The sequence below is a fragment of the Macrotis lagotis genome, chromosome 5 (genome assembly GCF_037893015.1).
Source record: "Macrotis lagotis isolate mMagLag1 chromosome 5, bilby.v1.9.chrom.fasta, whole genome shotgun sequence".
NCBI lineage: Eukaryota > Metazoa > Chordata > Mammalia > Peramelemorphia > Peramelidae > Macrotis > Macrotis lagotis.
This window is the reverse complement of record NC_133662.1, coordinates 122,886,110-122,908,576: the sequence shown is the minus strand read 5'-3', so window position 1 is coordinate 122,908,576 and position 22,467 is coordinate 122,886,110. Positions and strand designations below refer to the sequence as shown.

The window sequence follows — 22,467 nt, the reverse complement described above, 5'->3', positions numbered from 1 at the left end:
GTTTAAAATGTAACTGACAATAGTTCATTGGAAATCTTGATCATTTTTTTTTCTGGAGTTTTCAGATTTTTCCTAGGATAGGGGAAAATTGTCTTGTGTGCCTTGGTATTGGCTATCATTTTCCCAGTAGTTCTTGATTGCCCATTAAGTATTAATGTTGATGATAACATTAGTTCCAAAGTAGTTGAATTTTAAGAGATAATATTTTAATTATATATATATATATATGTATATGTATATATATTTAGTTTTTTGCAAGGCAAATGGAGTCAAGTGGCTTGCCCAAGGCCACACAGGTAGGTGTCTTAGACTGGATTTGAACCCAGGTACTCCTTACTCTAAGGCCGGTGCTTTAGCCACTACACCACCTAGCTGCCTCCATTTTAATAATATTTTGATAGAATAAAAAGATTCTCTGAGTTGGGAGTGGGTTAAATGATGCCTAACATTGATGAGGGATCAAAAACATTTCTGATGAATTTATAATATTGAAAGTCTTTTGTTTAAGCTTTGTAATATTTTTCTGTCATGTCCTTGTTTCTCCTCTAAAACCATTCTGTATAACAAGTAATATTTTTCATATACACAAAAAAGGAGAAAAAAAACACATCTTCAGTAAGTATATTGGCAAATACTGGCAACACATGCCACTCGTAAACCTCCTTTCCCCAGAAGGGGATGAATTGGTAGTATCCCCTTGGATATTCTCTTTTGAGTCTTACTTGCTCTTTGTAATTTTGCAGGCTTCACTTTTTTTGTGTGAGTGTTTTTTGATTTACAATGTTGGAGTCATTGAATGTATTGTTTTCTTGGTTCTGCTTCCTTAACCGTGCATCAGGTTATGTGGATCTTTCTTTGCTTCTGATTCATCACATTTGTCTTTTTTTATGGTATAGTAATATACATTACATTACAGTTATCATGATTTGTTCAGCCTTTCTCCATTCAGTGGTTATTTACCTTGTTGAAAATTCTTTGCTTTCACAAAAAGTGCTGCTATAAATATTTTGCTCTGTATAGGACTTTCTTGGGATATAAGTCCAACAATAGAATTTCAAAAAGTATAGACATTTAGTTACTTTGTTTACATAGTTGTAAATTCTTTTCCAAAAATGGTTGTTTCAAATTCACAGCTCTATGAACAGTATATTAGTGTGCATAACACCTGCAACAATGGCTGTTTAATTTTTGTCATTTCTGAAAAATTTTGGTGACCATTTAGATTTAGTGAATATAAATGAGATTTAGAAAGATGTCTTTTGCTCCATCACTGGGCGTGGCATGTATACTCAACTTTGGCTTTTGGCTTTCTTTCAATCACAGGCCAAGATTACTCCTCTCCAGCATGGTCATCTGGCACTGAATCTTTGTGGCAGGCCACATCTGTATCTTCAAGCACTCGTAGTACCCACGCCAGACGACATAGCATAGCTTCTGACAGTGGGGACACTGGCATCGGAACCTCCTGTTCTGACAGTGTGGAAGGTAAGTTAAATTGATAATCGTCAGAAATTAATAGACTTTCTATGATGGTGTAACCTGAGAAAGTTAAAAGAATATCTGTTTCATCATTTTTAATTGATATATTGGTAAATAGAATACTAATTTGAAAGAATATTTTTGTTTTTGTTTTTGCAAGGCAGTGAGTTTAAGTGACACTTGCCCAAGGTCACAGAGCTAGGTAATTATTAAGTGTCTGAGGCCAGATTTGAGCACAGGTCCCTCCTGACTCCAGGGCTAGTGCTTTATCCTACTGTGCTACCTATTTGCTCCAAGAATAATTTTTTCTTTTTTTCTTTTCCTTTTAAAGGTTTTTTATTTTGAGTTTCACAATTTTCCCTTAATCATATTTCCCTCCCCCTTTACATTGTTTCCATGGTATACACTGATCCAAATTGAATGTAATGAGAGAGAAATCATATCTTTAAGGAAGAAAAAGTATAAAAGATAGCAAGATTACATAATAAGATAAGTTCTTTTCCCCCTAAACCAAAGGTGATAGATAGTCTTTGGTCTTTGTTCAAACTCCACAATTCTTGCTCTGGATACAGATGGTATCCTCCATTGCAGACAGCCCCAAATTGTCCCTGATTGTTGTACTGATGAAATGAGCAAGTCCATCAAGATTGATCATCACACCCACCCCCCCACCCCCCCATGTTGCTTGTTAGGGTGTACAATGTTTTTCTGGTTCTGCTCAACTTACTCAGCATCTGTTCATGTAAACCCTTACAGGCTTCCCTGAATTCCCATCCCTCCTGGTTTGTAATAGAAGAATAGTGTTCCATGACATACATTCACCACAGTTAAGCCATTCCCTAATTGAAGGACATTTACTTTATTTCCAATTCTTTGCAACAAGAATAATTTTTGATCTTTTATCTCATATATAATTACTTTGACTTGTAAAATGAAGTCTGTTCTTTTCTTTATATTTTATGTTCTTAAAAACTTGCGATTTGAAACATGTAATCTAGTTTAGTTGACTTGTAAAATGACGCCTGTTATTTTCTTTATGTTCTTTTCTTAAAAACTTTAAATTTGAAACATGTAATAATCTAGTTTGATAATTTATTAAAATTAGTTTTCTTTATTCCAGGTTATCATAATAATCTCCTTTGAAAGCTTTTATAAAACATGTTAAATTTAATGTTTTAGGAAATATTTACAATAGAAATGTGAAAGTTTTTCTGGAATTTTAGATGAGTAATCTAACTTTCTTAGCACATTATGATTGTTTTTATTTATTTTTGTTTTGATTTTTTTTCTATAATCTGTGGTTTAACTTTGTGTGCCATTGATGGGCTAGAACTTACAGAGTAAGGAAGAAGGGAAAAACATACATGTTCTGTACAAAGATTAAAAATGGACAAATTGAGAGAGTGGTAGTCAGAGTTATATTAAAAAACAACAACTAGCTTCATTGGATTAAAGTTTTTGAAAATGAGTTAAAGCCAGACATGGTGGCAAATACAGCAATCCCTACTATTGAGGATGTTGATGTTGGTTGGTCTCTTGAGCTTGGAAAGTCTGAACTGCAGTAAGCTAGGTGGATCCAATGTTTTTAGTTTATCATAAAATGATGAGCCCCCAGCCATCCTCCTGCTGTGGCTTTTCCAAAAATGCAGCTTTTCTCACTTCTGGGTTAGGAAGAAAAGTTTTAGAGCTGTCCATATCCAGCAGTACCACTGTTAGGTAGTTCTGTTTCCCAAAGAGATTTAAAAAAGGAGTGGGGGGTGTGGACCATGTTGCAGCTTTTTAAAATTTTAATTGGTGTTAGCAAAGAATTGGTAATTCAGGGCATGCCCATTAATCGAGGAATGCTATAGTATGTGATTACAGTGGAATATTGCTATGCTATATGAAAAACCTGTAATATTTGAAGTGAGTATAACCAGGAGAACAATGTAGTTATCATCAGCAGTACAATGATACAAGACAGTTCTAAATGATTTATGTTGAAAAATGCTATTCCCCTTCAGAAAAAGAACTTTCAGAGTCTGATTGGAAATCAGAGCATGCTATTATTCACTTTCTGTATTTCTTTGGTTTTACCCATTGAATTTGTGTCTTTTAGTAATGTGGTAATGTTTTGCATGATTGAATGTAATCCATATGAAATTTCTTACTGTCTCAAAGTGGGGAGGGAGGTGAGGGGGAGAGAAAATTTTTTGAAAAATGAATGTTAAAAATTGTTTTTGCTTGTAATTAGAGAAAAAAATAAAATAGTTTAAAAAGCCTGTGCTATAGGCAGGACTGGAGTTGGAGAGAGTCTAGGGTTAAATATACAGATTTAGGAGTAATATCCATAGAAATGATATTTAAGCCAGTCGCCTCACTGATTTTTACCAAGTGAAGAAATTTAGAGAGAAGACAGAAGCAGCCCCGACACTGTTTTGGGAATGCACATGATTTAGGAAGTATAATAGGGATAATGTTAAAGTTGAGAAATGGTGAAAGGGAGAGTAAGAGGAGAGAGAGGTCACCATTGGTCATTGTGGAAAACTTAGCATGTTTTTATGTTGGAGTGAATGAAATATCAGTTACAAAAAAGATTAAACTTTGTAGACTAAGACAAGGAGATAATAGTGGAATAATCTGCAGGAGAAGACAGAATGAGGTGAAATCCAAGGATATCATTTGTGAGAAAAGGACCAACTTTTCATCAGAAACTGAAAAAGATTGTGAGCCATAATATCAAGGCATTGTGAAATGAGGAGAAGGGTGTTAGGTTAAAATAGCCTTATATTTTGTTTTGTTTTTTGGTAAGAAAATGGGGCTAAGTGACTTAACAGTCACACAGGCTATTATTAAATGTCTGAGGCTGGATTTGAATGAATTCGAGTCCTCCTGACTCCAGGGCTGGTGCTCTATCTACTGCACTACCTAGCTACCCCTTGACCATTCTTTTCTTTTTAAAAATTTTTTATTTAAGGCATTGAGGTTAAATGACTTCCCAAAGGTCAAAAACAACTAGATAATTATTAAATATCTGAGGTCGGATTTGAACTCAGGCCCTCCTCACTCCAGGGCCAGTACTCTATCCTAGCCGCCCCATTGACCATTATTTTCTATCCTCTTGTTGTTTTGTTACAGATGGAAGAGACCCCACAGGCTATGGAAATACAAGGAGAAAATAGAAAAAAAGACTAAGGCCAGGGAAGCATTAAATATTTAGAAATAGCTTCCTAGAAGTACACTAAATAAATTTCTTTTGAAAATAACATCATCTTTTTATTTTTATTAAAATTCATGTTTTGTATACTGTAAACTCAATATTAAAGTGAATCTAGAAGCACTTTCTTTAGTTTTTAATAATTTTTTCTTAAATCACAAACCCTCCAACCCTCACAGAAGGCAGTCTGTTCGTCTTTACATTGTTTCCATGGTATACATTGATCTAAGTTGAATGTGATGAGAGAGAAAACATATACTGAAGGAAGAAACATAAAGTATAAGAGATAGCAAAATTGCATAATAAGATAATTTTTTTTTAAAATTAAAGGTAATAGTTTTTGGTCTTTGTTCAAACTCCACGATTCTTTCTCTGGATACAGATGGTATTCTCCATCACAGACCAGATACCCCCAAATTGTGCCTGATTGTTGCATTGATAGAATGAGCAAGTTCATTGAGGTTGACCATCATCCCCATCTTGCTGTTAGGGTGTACAGTGTTCTTCTGGTTCTGCTCATCTCACTCAGCATCAGTTCATATAAATCATTCTAGGCTTCCCTGAATTCCCATGCCTCCTGGTTTCTAATAGAACAATAGTATTCCATGACACACATATACCACAGTTTGTTAAGCCATTCCCCAATTGAAGGAACATTCACTTAATTTCCACTTTTTTGCCACTGCAAATAGGGCTTATTGCATGTATTTTTCAAGATATCATCATTCCATTTCTGCAAATGATTCTGTACACTATTTTATATGCTTGTTAGCTTTTGATAGACCTGGAGGCCTTCACAGTGGCAGCCTACATTCTATGTCTGGTTGAGTTTTTATATTCTAAAGTTCACATTTTCTGGATTGTTTATGGGTTTTCTCTTCTTTGGTTTTTGGAGTGACAGAGAGCTATCATTCTTGATCAACTGGATTCTCAATGTTCTACTGAGATAACTCCCTAGTCCAAGAATTGATTCAGAGAATAAATATTAAAAATTTCACATATTGAAAGAATGATTATGAACAGATGAACTGTTAATAGTAATTAGACTTGATAAAGGCAAAATGTGAAAAAAGATGACGGACTTAGAATATAAACAGAATTCAGTAAAAAAATTTAGGAAATTTTTTTTGTGGTGTAGGATCTATCATTTTACTCTTAGAGGAAGTCAAAAATGAAGAAAACTTTACCTCAATGCTAAATGACAACACCTGTAAATTAAAGTCTTTCCCAGAGATAAGATGAGGTCTTGAATTTAGGTCGTCTAATTAAATCAGTTATTTTGGACAACAGTTAAAAATACTTTAAAAAAAATCTGAATGTTTGACATTTTGAAATCAGTTGGAAGTATTTTGCTGCTTTGCTGCTAAGAGACAAGGCACTATATATAACTCAGAATGGTAAAGTATCTGCTTTTTGAAAGGTAGATTTTTTTGGTGACTTTTGGAGAAGAGAATATGAAACATTTACTGTTTGGATTATTTGGTATATTATCTTCTTAAGTAGCAGCATAGTTGGAGAAGCCACTTGGGACTAGATTTATTTACAGTTTTTGAGGTATTATTGGCAACAATATTGCCAATAATGGCAAACTTCCTTTTTTGACCTAAAAGTATTTGTGTGTTTCTTTTAAGAATTTATCTGAGAACTTTAGTTAAGTATAAGCTAGTTAGTATTAGCATTTCAATTTTTGTGAAGCCTGAAAAACCTTTTATAGAAAGATGACACAAGAAAAATTTTGAGTCGTTATGACATTTAAGTGTTAAATTTTGGTGGAAGTTGATTACACTAGGATTGTTGCTAATCTTTTTTATAAAATCTTAAGAGGGATATGCAAGATACTTCCTTTGCTTCTTGCTTTCTGGGCAAATTTTTTTTTATCATGAGACATAAATGTACATTTGTTGTTGAGATCTTCAACTTTAAGACTTTGATAGTTTCACTTTTCAAGCATAGAATAGTATTTTTTGATAGCTCAGCCTTTGTAGAATTTTTTAACTCCTCCTCTAAAGCTTTTCTAAATTCTTGAAAACTATACCAGAAGAACCCCCTGCCTTCATCTTTGATCTCTTTGTATCATTTGACATCATTGATCATTCATTCTTTCTAATTTCTAAATAGTTTTTCTTTTTATTCCAAATTAAACCCTATTCAGATTAAATGAAAATTTATATATATAATGTGGAACAGGAAAGGAATATACATGAAACTGTCACTCTGTTCATTGACATTTGCTTTTCGTTTTAAGTATATGATTAATTAAACATGTAAATTTAAAAGCCATGCTGCTTTTCTGTGATTTTTTTTTTTTTTTTGTCTTCCCCCACCTCTCCCCCTTTCTCCTCTCTGGGTTTTTATATTTTGTGTTCTATTTGTCTGGCTATGCTTTCTTAGTTGGATTTTTTTACTGCCCATGTTTGCCCTGAGGAGACACCCCTCAAAAAAACTCAGCAAGAAAAAAATCTAAAAATAAACAAAAAAAAGCTTTCCCTCTATCTTGTGGATAGCTTTTTCTGGAGCTCTATTCTCAGACTGCCAGTTGTCTGATGGATGTTTCCACCTGGGCATCTCAAAGTTAACATCCAGAACCAGCATTTATTATTCCATTCCCTCCATCCCCTCATTCACTTTTTTAAAATTATTTTTTTGAGAGCATCACAATCTTAGTCATTCACCTATTCTTTACTCTTCATTCCCTTATCCCTATTTTTAAAAGGTTTGTTTATTCTATTTTTTTTAAATTAATATTTTCTTTGTAGTTTCTGAAAGGTTTTGAATTTTATAATCTTTCCTCCACCCTTCCACCCTTCCTTTCCTCCCCCCATCCCCCCACAGAAGGCAGTCTGGTAATCTTTATAGTTTCCATGCTATACATTGTGTTGATTTTATTTCAGTAATAATCTCTGATGTTTTCTACCCATCCTGCCACCATCCTATTTCAGACCCTCAGACCCTGGATTTTTGCAGTAGCCTATTAGTTGTTCCTCCTTTCTCAGATCTTTACTCTCTTCAGTTTGCCTTTCATATGGTTCTCAACGATATATTCCTAAAACAAATTTCTGCTCTGCTCAAGAAGCTTCAGTGACTTCTTCACTTGGCATTTAAAATGCTTCATTATATAGCTCAGCTGTCTTTCCAGATTGACTTTCTCTCCTATATTCTATCCATCTGGTCTGCTTGCAGTTCCCAGTATACAACCCTTTATCTCCTGCCTTTGTTTAGTTGTGTCTTTCTTTTTCATGAATTCTTTCTCCTGTCTACTCAACCCCTTTCTTTTTCACCACTCCCCTCTCCCCAAAATGAGAAAAAGAGAAATTACCATACTGTACCAGATGCTTGTGATACAATACAAATTCGGACACTGGCCACATTCAGGTGTGTGTATGTGTGTGTCTGCACCTCGAGTCTCTCACCCCTCTGATGGGATAGCTGCTGACAGCTTCAGCATCAGGATTCCTCTAATTTTCTTGCTTAACTGTCCTCCATACCTGGAATATCCCACTCTCTAGCCCCTAGTAATCCTTAGCTCCTTTTGAGCTCCTAAAGTAAAGGCTGTGCCTGATAATCTCTTCCCTGGATTTTAGATTTCCCTTTCCTTGCCCACTCCACCAAAAAAAATTGTATTTGCTTTGTATGTAAGTACATACTGCTTTTTAGTTTCAGATGCTAACTTGAGCTAATTATAACTTTTTCAATTTTGGTTTTATTTCATCTTTACAATACCCCTAAATGGTTAAATAAAAAAATATTGACTGTGGTTGATTGTATAAAGTGACTGTCAAGTATGGAAGTAAACAGTTTAACAATTTAATTTGTACCTGAAATGTACCTGAACTGTATATAAGGACATTTCTTCATTAAAAAAAATATATTTAAGGCAATGGGTTTGCTCAAGGTCATACATTTAGGCAATTATTAAGTGTCTGAGGCTGGATTTGAACCCAGGTCATCCTGAATCCAGACCGGTGGTTTATCTGCTGTACCACTAGTTGCCACTTTTAATTGAATATAATCATTGAATTTTCTGTTTTCTAATTTGTCAAGCTTTTCCTGTTACATCTGTTGCATCTCACCTCTCTTATTGCTACCATTAGTATACATATCTGAATTAACTATTGCCTGTATTATTTGCAATAGTTTCTCCATTGATTTTGCATGGAACCTCCTAAGACAGCTCATTCTTTTCTTGGATAATTCTAATTGCTAGTTTTTTCTTGAAGAACATATATGTACAAACATTTATTGTATCTCTTTTTGTGGTGGCAGAAGAATTGAAAACTGAGGAGATGCCAGTCAATTTAAGAATGACTGAATAAATTACATGATATTTTTTGTTTGTTTTTGGTACTTTTTTATCATTTAGTTTACATTATTTCACATTTTATCAGGTAGCAAGATGCGAACATTTTCAAATAGTTCATGAACTATTTTCCTTCATTTTTTTAAAAATTGATCGATATTGTTTTTACATGACTCTTCCTTTCCCTACCACCCCACAGGGATGACAAATCTTGATGACAAATCCTATACAAGAAATGCAGTCCCCCAAAGCAAGCCATCAAGCACCATTCATCAGGTTAAATTCCATGGACCCATCCTTTTGATTTTATTTATTTATTTATTTTTTGCTAGGCAATGGGGTTAAGTGGCTTGCCCAAGGCCACACAGCTAGGTAATTAAGAAGTGTCTGAGGCTGGATTTGAACTCAGCTACTCCTGACTCCAGGGCTGGTGCTCTATCCACTGTGCCACCTAGCCACCCCCACTATCCCACCTAGCTGCCCCGGACCCATACTTTTGTAAAGAAGGGTCAAAGATATAGTCTCTCATCTCTCTTCTTAAGTGCCAAGCAAGCTTGTCCCAGTGTTCAGTTTCATCAACTATTTACTACTCCAAATATTCTCCAACAAATAGATTCAAATTCCATGATGTGATAGAATATTATTATTCTGTAAGAAATTATGAAGGGGGGTGGTTTCAGAAAAACCTTGAAAGACTTTCAGGAATTGATGCAAAGTGAAAGTGAGCAGAACCAGGAAGACATTGTATACATACACTGATGAAAGGTAGCCAATTTTGAAAAATTCAGTAACTGATCAGCCCAGTGGCCTAGCGAAGTTCCAGAGGACTCAAGATCAAATGTTGATTATCTTCAGAAGAGAACTGATGGATTCAGTTCAGTGAAGCAGATTTTTTCCCCTAATTTTTGGGGTGAAGAACATGGCTGATGCTGAAATTCGTTTTGCAGGTCTTATAGATACTTGTAATGAGTTTTGCTTTTCTTGCCTTCTCAATTGGTTGTAGACAAGCAGAGGGGCAAAAGAAAATTTGAAACTGAAAAAAAAGAATGAAAGAGTCTTTGGGCTTTTAAAAAAAGTTTTTCCTTATTCTAAATTTCTTACTCAAGCTTAATCTTAATGCTTCAGAATTCAGAAAGCCATCATTGTCCTACATTCCCCCCCTTCTCAAATGAAGCAATCTTGGATTTTTAGACAGCCTCTTTGCTTTCTCCATTGAACTTTTTGTAGCAATTGCACATTTAATTCCTTTTGGAAATGTTAACTCTAAAGCAAGTGTTGTCTTTTGAGCAAAAAAGATTGTATTTGATAGAAATATTTGGTCTAGGTGATTCAATAATTGATGGAGTGATATGAGTCTTTTATATCCATGACACAAAAACTTGATCAAATGTTCCCTATTATTTAGTTTTTTTGATTATACATATCATACCAATTAATTTTTGGAACATTATTTCTTTATTTTAAAAATCAGACAAGCATCCTGTCATTTTCTGATGATCCTAATACTAAAAATCCTATATAACTTTCAAATTACAAACTAATACTGGCATTGAAAAACAGAAAAAAAAGTCATACAAATATTCTTTTTTTTTTTTTTTAGGTTTTTTGGTAAGGCAAACAGGGTTAAGTGGCTTGCCCAAGGCCACACAGCTAGGTAATTATTAAATGCCAGACTGGATTTGGACCCAGGTACTCCTGACTCCAGGGCCGGTGCTTTATCCACTATGACACCTAGCTGCCCCCCAATACAAATATTCTTAAAGACCTTTTATGTTTAGTTATTTGAAATAAATTTTCTTGTATTTGATTTAGATAAGTTTTATTCTTATTGTTGAGAGCTTTAAATATTATGTTTTTTATACCATTTTAATAAAAATTAGTTTATTTTCATGTGATGAAATTAGGTATTCCCTGCCTCACTAGTCTGTGCTCTTATTTCCTTCTCTCTCTCTCTCTCTCTCTTTTTTTTTTTTTTTTTTTTTTTTTTTTAGGTTTTTACAAGGCAGTGGGGTTAAGTGGCTTGCCCAAGGCCACACAGCTAGGTAATTATTAAGTGTCTGAGGCCAGATTTGAACTCAGCTGCTCCTGACTCCAGGGCTGGTGTTCTATCCACTGCGCCACCTAGCCTCCTGTATTTCTTTCTCTATTAAGAACTATTTTTGGACTTAAGATTAATAGCCCTGGAAGTGATAACCATGTTTCCATATAATTTTAGTTAAGAGAGGAAGACAGATTAGAGAGAATATTACCTTCCCAGAAGCAAAGGAGGATGCTCCAAATTTAAATCTATTACAAATTCAATTTTAGAATGGGGTTGGAGATTGATACTTTTTTTTCGGTATAGGATTTGGAAACTTGATTATGATAAATGTAGCTCATTAACTTGTTTTCAGATTACAATAATGCTTCTTTATATACAAACATATTTAGCAGGAACTTATTACCAGTCTGTACTCTCGCTGATGCTGTAAACTCTGATTTATAAAAAAAAAAATTGCTCCCAGAAAATTTCGGGTTTCATGTTTGGATATAGTCTAAATGTCATTGTCATGGGTGCCATTTGAGATTTGCTGCAACAATTAGGTAACCCAAGAAAATGCATTAGAAAGTGATTTCATGACAAAACAACAGTAGAACACACTAAGCACAATAACAACTCTGTTTAATTTTAAAATCTTTTGCACTGTATGATACTTTTTTTGTCAGCTGACATTATTTTCTAATTTCTCAAACTCATAACCATTAAAGGTATTAATTTCCTAATTTTAATGTTTTTCATTTTCATTTGGTGTGAGTTGATGGAAATTTGATTCATAGCTCAGAAATGAAATTTATCATTTCAGTCTTTTGTAGTCAGTTTAACTTCACGTCAATATATATTGTATAATTTTTGAAGAATAAATGAAAAAGCTTGATATTTTAAAATTTCTGGTTATGGAAGATAAGTCCTTGGGATGAATTTGAATTCTTAATGAAGAGCATTATAGACTGTGGGGTCCATGCCACTTTTATGGGCTAAGCCATAAAGTAACATTAAATTTCTGATTGCTGGATGCCATTTTTAGGAGTTAAAAACATCAGAAATACTTGATTCAACCTGAGAAAACTGAAAGGAAGTCTGGCAAGAGGAAGTGATGAAGCCACATGTGTGGATGCACTTGGAGCTGTATTCACAACCCAGCAGAGCCAGCCCAGGCTATACCCTTGTCTCTTCAGTGGTGGGATTCGGCAGCCCCCTGGGTGTCAGAACAGCAGCCTTTTAAGGACACACTGCTCACCTTCTGTGATGAGGAGAAGTGACTAGAAAAGTTGTTCTAAAAATTGTCTGCTTACCTATTCCTTTGGCAAATGGGGAACCAATCCTGCAATAGAAGCACAAAGAAAGTACAAAACTTCTTCAAAAATGTTTCCAGTCATCACTGGTTCATGGAATCTGTGCACACTCATAGACAACAACGAAATGACTACCAGAAGAATTAATGACATGAAATTAGAGCACTTCTCTGAGCAAAAACAGTTTGTTACTAACTTGGAGGAAATTTGAACCAACACTCATTTGGCAGTAGTGGAGCAGTAAATAGTGGGCAGCTTTTAGAGGTCTGGTGAAAGGTATTGCATTTGCTCATGTTGGCTAGCACTCTCACAAACATCAAGACTGATTTGATGGAAATGATGGGGAAATACAGAAGCTGCTACATGAAAAACAAGAACTCCATAGGGTTTACCAGCAGGATAGTTCATCCATTTCTAAGAAGATAGCATTTAATTCCATCAGAGGAAGTTTGTTCATGGGACGCTTAGAGATATTCAGGATTCTTGGCTCTGTAAGAAGGCAGATGAAATTGTTTTATGAGGACAGTTACACTCCAAAGTGCTTTTATGATACCCTGAAGGCTATTTCTGGTCCAAAGATCTATGGTGCATCTCAATTACCCTGTGCTGATGTAGCCACACTAATTAGGAATAGGGAGAAGTTGCTAGAGAGTGATTGAACTTCTATAGTTTTATTAACAGAGTCATCAGTCAGTGCAGAAGCCATTGAGCGTTGAAGTCAAATCAGTCACTTTCTGAAGCTCCAACTGAAGAAGTTTGAATGCCATTGGATTCCTTTCACGGGGCAAAGCACCTGGTGCTGATTCTCTTCTGACTGAGGTCTATAAGGTAGGGGTTCCATTGCTCATCCAAAAGCTAACTGAAATTTCCCAGGTTATATGACATGAAGAAGTTATCTCCTAGGAGTCCAAGGTCACCTCCTTCATCCAACTCTCTAAAGGTAAAGGGAATGGATTGTCTTGTGACAATCACAGAGTATTTCTCTTTTAGTAATGACTGGTAAGATCCTTGCCATAGTCCTTCTCAATTGGCTGATTCTTCACCTGGAAGATGGTCATTTCTCTGAGAACCAGAGCGGCTTCAGAAAGGGTAGAGGAATAGTTGATATATGCTGTTTGCTGCCTGACAATTTTAGGAAAAATACCAGGAACAGAACAGGCGTCTGTATACAACATTTTTAGATCTAACCAAGGCCTTAGATACTGTTAATCATGAGGGCTTATGAAAATTACTTCAATATGTGGTTGCCCAGAGAAGTTCATCAGTATTGTATATCAGTTCATGATATACTCAGGTTCTGGATAGTGGATAATGCTTTTGGAATTTCCTAGTTCACCAGTGGAGTGACACAAGACTATATTCTTGCTCCCATGCTTTTTAGCATGGTGTTTTCAGCCATATTGTCAGATGCTTTCACTGAGGATGAACATGACCTCATGTAGTAGTTATTGTACTATAAGCCAAAGTTGAGGGAGTGTTGATGCATGATCTTTTTTAAAATTTTTTTTCCAATTTTAGTCAGCAGGGTTTAAGTGACTTCCCCAAGGTCACACAGCTAGGCTAATTAATTGTCTGAGTCTGGATTTGAACTCAGGTCCTCCTGAGCCCAGGGCCAGTGATCTATCCACTGCGCCACCTAGCTGCCCCCAGTGCATGATCTTTTGTTGGCAGATGACTGCAAACATAGGTGCTCCATCAAGCTAGCACCACACCATCCATTTGTGCGACCATTGACTACAGCAAATGCAAAAGTTTTGAGTACTGTGGACAAGTTCATTTATTTGGCAGTGCCCTTTCCAGGGAAGTATATATTGACAATGAGGTTGACACATATATTGCCAGAGCTAGTTCAGTGTTGGGGAGACTGAAAGAAAGTATGGGAAAGAAGAGGTATTAGACTGGCTACCAGACTGACTGCTAGAGCTATTGTGCTGACCTCATTGCTCTATGCCTTGAAACCTGGACAGTCTACAAGTCCCATGGCAGGAAACTGAATTACTTCCATTTGAATTGTCTTAGGAAGACTGAAGATCACCTGACAGGAGAAGGTCACAGGCACTGAGGTCTTTTCTTGAGGTAAACTGTCAAGTATTCCAACATTATTCCTGAGAGTACAACTATGATGAGCTGTTAAATGCCCAACTTAAGCTTGGCAAAAAAGACTACTTTATGGAGAACTCACACAGGCCAAGCAACTCACAGAGGGATCAGAAGAAAAGATGTAGGGCTACCCTCAAGGTCTCTCTTAAGAACTTTGAAATTGATTATGCAGCCTGGGAGACACTGGCACAGGACTGCCCAGCATGGTGTGCCCTTCATCAGTGAAAGTGTGGTGCTCAGTGAGGAAGGCAGAGTTGAAGCAGTTCAAAGGAGGCATAAGAATTAAGTTTAGAGAATTTATCCAAGGTGTTCACATGGACTATTTGTGCCCACCTTATAGTAGATCAATCCAGGCTTATATTGGTCCTGATCAGCAGTGGTGAACACTCTTAATTTGTCTTCAACATAATAATGTCATTTTGGTCTTTTGGTAATGAAGGACAAGATTTAAGGACTTAATTTAAGGGAAGATTGCTTATAATCTCCACCATGAGCAGCAAGGGGAGGGTTGGGTATTAAAACTGACTCAGCCCTCATTGAGTCTGTGAATACCTTGTTTTTGGCAAGCCAGTGAGGTTATGTGACTTGCCCACGGTTAGTAAGTGTCTGAGGTCAGATTTGAACTCAGGTCCTCCTGACTACAGCACTGGTACTCTATCTGCTGTGCCGCCTAGCTGCTCCTAGGACTGTGAATACCCACTTGAAGGTGGAGGATAGGGAAGGGCATAGATTCTTGGGCATGATAGTCTTCAAGCCATGTCAAGATAAAGGACTCTCTGATGGGCTTCAGAGAGTCTACTTTCAATGTCTGGTATATGCTTACACTAGACCTTCCCTGGCATTCTTAGGCCTGTCTTCACTTTATTCCATCCATGCATTAGGTTTGCTCAGGTGTTTTATAAGAGTGGTTGGAGTTGTAGGATGCTCTGCTCATGCTTATCTATTTGGCTTCCTACATGAGGGCTAATGCTTGGTGGAATTTTAAAGCTAGGAAACTAGACTTTTTAAGCCTAAAGCTTTTAGGCATATAGAAGTTCCAGATGTATGGTGTGTGCAGGTACCTGTGTATATTCATTTTTCTGATAAAGGGACAGGGCAGAGCAAAAGATTACTAGGTATGAGGAAGTAGCATGACTAAATCATAGGCAGTTTGTTGGACAGAGAAAGACCAAACCAGGAAAGCAAAGTTTTGCAGTATACATCTCTAATGAAACTTAAATTTACTTTAGGGTGCTCTGTGTATGCACATGGCATATAACTCTGTATTCTGAGACTGTGTCAAATTTATATTGATTATCAAATTGGAAGCAACTAGGTCTAGTAGATAGAGAGCCAAGGTCTGGAATCAGGAAGAATTGAATTCAAACATGACTTGAATGATCCTAGGCAAGTCGCTTAATCCACTGCCTGCCTCAGTTTCCCTATCTGCAAAATGGGTACAATAATATCACCTGCCTTATAGATAGGTTGTGAGGATCACATGAGGCAGTATTTGTAAAGAACTTAGCATAGTTCCTTGCATATTTTGTGACCCAGTTTGGGGTTTTCTTGGCAGAGATAGTAGAATTTTTGCCGTTTCCTTCTCTAGCTCATTTTATAGATGAAGAAACTGAAGCCAACAGCGTTAAGTGACTTCCTCAGGGTCACACAGCTAGTATATGTCTGAGGCTAGATTTGAATTCTGGAGGAGTCTTTTTGACTATAGGCTACTTGACACTTGGTAGGCACTTAATTGTTCTCCCTTCTCTCTCAAGTTGTCTGAGTTTTATTAACTTTGTTGAACTTCTTTTGAAGAGGAAAGGGCTGTTGGTCTTTCTTAGTATTCCAGCATATCAATGTTTTTGCTTCTTCACCTCTGATACCCCTGTTTTAAAGTTTTCTTTCAACTATAATAAGAATTTCTCCTTATTATATTCTTGAAGGAAAGAGTACTGGCCTGATTAAATCTTTATCAGTAGCCTTATAATAATTATAATGCTTAGTATTTTTTGGTAACTACTTTGCAAATCATAAATTTTATTGTTGTATTAGAATACTACTTAAAACGTTGTTGGCTATTTTGTTCATAGAGAAAGAAGACTACTGTTATTTGTGCTTTTTGAACTGTGATAGAAGTGGGAGAGGATTAATAATTGCAGCTGTCAGTAAGCCCTATATGCTGAACAGTCCAACATCATTAATTTTGTTTCTTATAGGGTTCATTAGCTTGCTTCTCAGTTAGCTTCTGTAAGCTTGTACTCTTTGTTAACATAATTACAGTTTAACTTAATTTTTGATTTATCCTAACTTGTCTTTGTTGACATCAGACATTCTTCCCCGCCCCCAATCATTTTAGTTTTAATGACCTATATATAGCATTGATTGAAAAGATGTAGTAATTTTAGACTTTTTTATTTTAGATTGATTAGTTCTCAAGACCAGAGAGGAACACAAGCAAATTGAAACTATATTCCAAGAAGCAAGTTTATATTGGGAGTAATTTCAAATTTATGAGAATGGGTTAAGATTTGAGCTCTTCCTAAATGATGAGGACTCCTAGATATTAGAAAAGGTTCTTTAACCACCAGAGTTCTTGGTGGTTACCATTGCTTGGTGAGTGGATAACTCAAAGTACCAGTTATACTTGTTGAGTCATGAGAACTCTGAATCTCTTTTTGATTGTCATACACGATTCCTTGTAATCTGGGGAGAATCTGAGTGAAATGAACAGTTCTGTTTTTCTGCAGGGACTGTTTCTTTAGGGTGTTGACCTGGTCTCCATGCTTGTCTCAGGAACTGTGTAGAAGTATCATAACTGTTTCATTTCTTTATCCAGATAAAGACACCACAGAAAGGATCAGGCTATAACTACATCCTCACCTCCACCTTAATCTTGGAGATCACCTGACACATTTTATGAAACAATGACTTGGAAGACCACTGCATTCATATTAACAAACACACAAGGAGAGATAGATGTGTGTGTGTGTGTGTGTGTGTGTGTGTGTGTGTGTCAGACACATACACACACACAGACACACACAGTTTTCTGTCTCTTAACCCTTTACTGAGATAATAAGATAAACCAAATAACTCTTTGGCACACTACCTAGGCTTCCTAATCAAGAACTTCTCATCTTAGCTATACAACTTCGTACATAATGGACAACTGATTGAGATTAATGACAGTGCCATTTTGTTGATCAGAAGCCAGTAAGCCAAGATAAGGACATCATGGGAGGAATGATATTTGGGAAAGTCTCAAAGAAAGGATAGATCTGCCTCAGGTGGATGGGATGAATTAAGCTGAGCTTAATTAAGTGGAGCTAAATTAAAAATATATATAATTTATATTGTATATGTGTAGAATAAAAATTTATTATTATTATGACAATCATTTAGCTTAGGGAGAGTGATTTCCTTAGTGACTTCATCAGAGTCATGCTGTGGTTATATATTTCTTACTCTAGGGCTAGCCCTTTATCTATGGTAACAAAGGGGATTATAAATGTTTTCTGCTTAAGTCTCCAACATTGCTACCCTACTTCACCACCACATCCTTAACTCTGCCTTCCTATTCAATGGTATTGAGTTTAACTAATGTCCTGAAATTAGATTGTTTAATTTCTCACCAAAGCTGCCAATTACAGGCAACTATAGTCTTTTCTTGACAGCAAACTGGAGATATTATTAGTTGCATCCTACAATGGTGAGGAAAATGCACTAGGTCAACTTACTTTTTCAGGATAATGGGAAAAGGGTAAATTCTGGTGAATTATATCCTCAGGTGACACAAAAAAACATTTTAGTTAACTTGCAACATTAAGTTTCTCCCCTCAACATAACTTGATCATTACAAAGATGCTAATTACTTTTCTCTCCCTGTATTTTAAGGTATGGTGAAAAGGTCAAAAGATAGAGAGAAGCATGCAGGAGAAGCCTAGGACCTAAACACTGATCTCCTTTGTAATTAAATCAAATGAGCATTCCTTAATCAGTATTTAATACAGTAGACTATAAAAACCCTGGTGGTTCTTGTCTTGAGATTCCTGAATGCCACTCAGAGGAGTTGATCTCCGCCTCGTTGGGACTCTTGAGTAGTACAGGAGAAAGGGGCCTCTTTGAAGTCTCAATTCTAGGCTATGCCTTTTGGCAACTTTGGGCCAGCCACTTTCTGGACTCAACTTCCTGTAAAAGGGGCTGAATGATCTCTGAGGCCTCTTTCAGGACTAATTATGATTTTGTGAACCATAAAATTTCACTTCTAACCCCATCAAAACTTCTATCAGTCAGTACCTGATTTTTCAGAGTTTGTGCCTGAGTATGTTCTACCTATCTCTTCAACTTTTTTTTCAGTTAACTTATTTCCCTTTTTAGATGACCAGTTCTTCCCCCTTTTGCTTCTTTCCTTCTAAATAAAAAAAATAATATATGATGACAATAACAGCATTTGTATGATTTGAGGTTTGCCAAAAAAAAAACAAACCCCAAAACAAAACAGCCCAAACTATCTCATTTGAGCCTCACAAAAACCCTGTGAGGTAGATGCTATAGGTATTATTATCCCCATTTTACAGATTGGAGAAATGAGGCTCAGAGTGGTTAAAAATGACTTGCCCATCCATGGTCATGGACCTTATAAGTCAGAGGTGGGATTTGAATCCAGGTCTACCTGATTCCAAGTCCAGAATTCTTGACACTATGTCGCAATTGCTAAGGTAAGTGTCCCTTTTTCTTAAGAAGTTTTCTTCCTGTAAAAGTCTCCCATCCTCAGTTTAATAAATTTCATTAAATAACCACTCTTCTGTACCAGTAACAGTATCTACCTTCAGTCTAGGAGGAAATGGAAGCAATTTTATTTCAGTATTTTTATCAGATTTTTTTTTTCCTAAGAATTCAATTCCATTCCTCTCTTCCCCAAGAAAGACTTTTAATGTGTCTCTGTAATTAAGTTCTTGCTGAAGGAGGAAGAGAAGAGATAGATATTGGGGATAACACAGTATAGTCTCAGTTTTTAGGTGGGTGGTCCCTCAGACTGGAATGTCTATGTTTTACACCTTTGTGTCTCTAGATGAAAAATGACCTGGGACACCAACTGTATAAAATTCTTAAATATGAGACAATTTTTGATGTCAGAGGTTGTTTTTCTTAGATTTTGCATCATGGAAACAGTGATGGATTTAAATTGAATAAGGTGTCATGTTTAGATTTAGAGCTGTAAAGAAACAATTAACAGCAACATGGGGGCAATGATCAACCTTGATGGACTTGCTCATTCCATCAGTGCAACAATCAGGGACAATTTGGGACTGTCTGCAATGGAGAATACCATCTGTATCCAGAGGAAAGAACTGTGGAGTTTGAACAAAGACCAAGGACTATTACCTTTAATTTAGAAAAAAAAAACCTGATGTCTTATTGTCTGATATTGCTATCTCTTATACTTTATATTTTTTCCTTAAGGATATGATTTCTCTCTCATCACATTCAATTTGGATCAGTGTATACCATGGAAACAATGTAAAGACTGACACTGCCTTCTGTGGGGGGGGGCGGGGGAAATTGTAAAACCGAAAATAAATAAAATCTTTAAATTTTTTTTTGAGACTATAATTGTGGGTAAAGACTCTGGCTATGGCAGTGTGTTTGAAGGAACCATTTGGTACGCTATTTAGGTTTTTTTGTTTTCTTACCCATTAGAGGGGAAGGGGCTTTTGAGGCCAGGGGCTGCTTTTCTCAAACAGTACCTAGCACACCTAATAAACATTTGATTAATTACTTTTGTATATATATCTTAATATAGCAACATGTACAAATAAAATGTGTATTAACAGTATCTTATTGTAATATTTAGATTAAGTATTTGGTCATAGACTTTGTATCATCTTCTGACTTTCATGTGTTGTCTGTTATGCAAAGCTCCTCAAAAATTTCCTTAGAATTTCTTATGCTGACTGTGATATATTGAAATTGCAATGGGGAATGGAAAGGATAACTAACTGTATATACCACCTAGACAACTGAGGACAGAAGTCTTACATGTATATTAGTAACTTTCGTTACTTAGACATCTTCTGGAACTGTTCCATAAGCAGAGCATCAAGAATTTCTTAGCTTGCTTTAATAACAATTTTGTTTAATAATAATAATTGTTCAAATTGTTCAAAAGGTAGAGTTATCAATAAAATGGAACTCTTATTTGGAACCTCGTTTTATATATTGGGGAAGGAAATGATGGGAAACTTAGGAAGAAACTATCACTCTCCTTAAAATTTTTAAGATATAAGGAGAAACCCAGGAGAGCAGATATGAAAAGGTTTAATAAAAAAAATGTCTATAGAGAAAATCAGCCCTTGAGTTCTGGGAAGCTCTCAAGAGTGAAAATTTGAAAACATAAAAAGATATTTTTCTGATGGGGGGAAAAAGGAAATTTTAATAGATAGATGTGTATACAAGGGACCCACCAATGATATACACAATGAGTTATAAGTTCTGGCTGTCACATTTTAGGAAAGATATTAAAAAACTAAATAGCATTCAGTGGAGGGGCAGCCAGGATTGTGGCATCAGATCATGTCACAGGAAGATCTATTTAGGAGCTACAAATATTGAATCTGAAGAAGGGATACATAGTATGGACATGAAAGCTATTTGAATTCACTTACTTGGTATCAGAGAGCAGCACTGAACAATGGATAGATGCTGCAAAATGGCAAATTGAGATATTTGTCCTTCCTTCTCAGGAAGACTATGTCAGGGAGATCATTCTCCTTGACAGGCACATAAATTGGATTTGAATGAGGGGGATGCTTTGCTAAGTCACCTGCCTCATTTTTTCCTCTGGAGTCATCCAGGTTCAGTGGCCAGATATGAATCAGGATGACTGGAGATGGCCCTGGATGTGAGGCAATCAGGGTTAAGTGACTTGCCCATGGTCACACAACTGGTAAGTGTCTGAAAGTTCTCCCACCTTTAGGGTCGACCCTCTACTCACTGAGGCATCTGCTTGCCCCTCATAATCTGAGCTATCCAAAAGTGATATTAATGACTTTAGGAGATTGCAAAAGGTGGATGAATTCATAGAGGGTATATTATAAGGGGATTCTTATTCATGTGGCTTAGACCACAGAATACTTGATCACTTCCAGCTCTGTGATTCTGTGATTCAAGAGATAATAATGGAGTTGAAAAAAAAGGTTATTTCTTTAGTACCTTTTTAATTTGTACAAATAACTGGACAAAAGCAGCCCTCTGACCAATTAGCTAGAATTTTGTTTAAGAATCAACCTGTCTCTGCCAAGTATGTACGCTCATTTCAATGTTTGATTTAATTAACTTCCTCTTTGATTTCTCGAAGACTCCTGATTTATCTTTCTAAAGATTTCTGTATAGCCCAGTTAGACTACTTCATGCTGACTGTAATCAGAGGGGAAAATCTATTTTCATAATGATTTTAATGTTCTACTATATAAACTAGACTAGTCCTCAAATTCTAACAGTTTTTCATCTATCCTGGCCTTTTGTTGATTATATTTAAAGAAGCAGCTCATATTCTTAAAACAGAAAATTTTGCCTTTTCAAAGACTAAATGTTGTAGTCTTTGGTTTTCATTTTCCCTTCTCCCATTTCTTACTTACCTACCCTCTCCCTTTCTTTTCCAATAGAGTTTGAAAGCCTCTCTCAATCTGAACTGTCCTATGAGAAGTAATTTTGTTTTCAGGTCAGGAATTGCTAAAAGATATGGGTCCTCTGTGACTCTAAACAAGTCATGTAACTTCTTGCAATTTGTTCTATGAAAGTGTATTGATATTTACCCAACTTAAAAGATGCTTTAATGAGTATAGAAAACAGTGGGAAAAAAAAGCTTTGTAAGTACCAAGTTGCATGAATGGGCCACATGTGGCCTGTCGGTGAAGCCTTTGACACACCTGCTTTAAAACTTTGAAATTCAGTAACCCCAAATTGAATTTTCTTCACAAATATGAATCTTACCCAGATAACATCCAGTATTGAAAGTTGATTTTTTTCCTCGTGGTTTGCGAAAAACACTGAATTTTTTTGGTAGATGAATTTACTTTAAAAA

At 35.9% G+C, this 22,467-nt stretch overlaps 1 protein-coding gene across 4 annotated transcripts in view; it reads left to right on the top strand.

Annotated features, from left to right (window-relative positions):
- The window catches only part of CEP85L (centrosomal protein 85L), a 129,539-nt gene that overhangs the window by 19,266 nt on the left and 87,806 nt on the right, over nucleotides 1–22,467 (top strand). For 3 of the 4 annotated variants that reach the window (XM_074187451.1, XM_074187450.1, XM_074187452.1), the window contains exon 2: nucleotides 1,324–1,485. In XM_074187451.1, the coding sequence (XP_074043552.1) occupies nucleotides 1,324–1,485 (162 nt within the window). Of the gene's footprint in view, nucleotides 1–1,323; nucleotides 1,486–18,961; nucleotides 19,103–22,467 lie in introns of those variants that run through there. The other variant, XM_074187453.1, reaches the window with a different exon arrangement.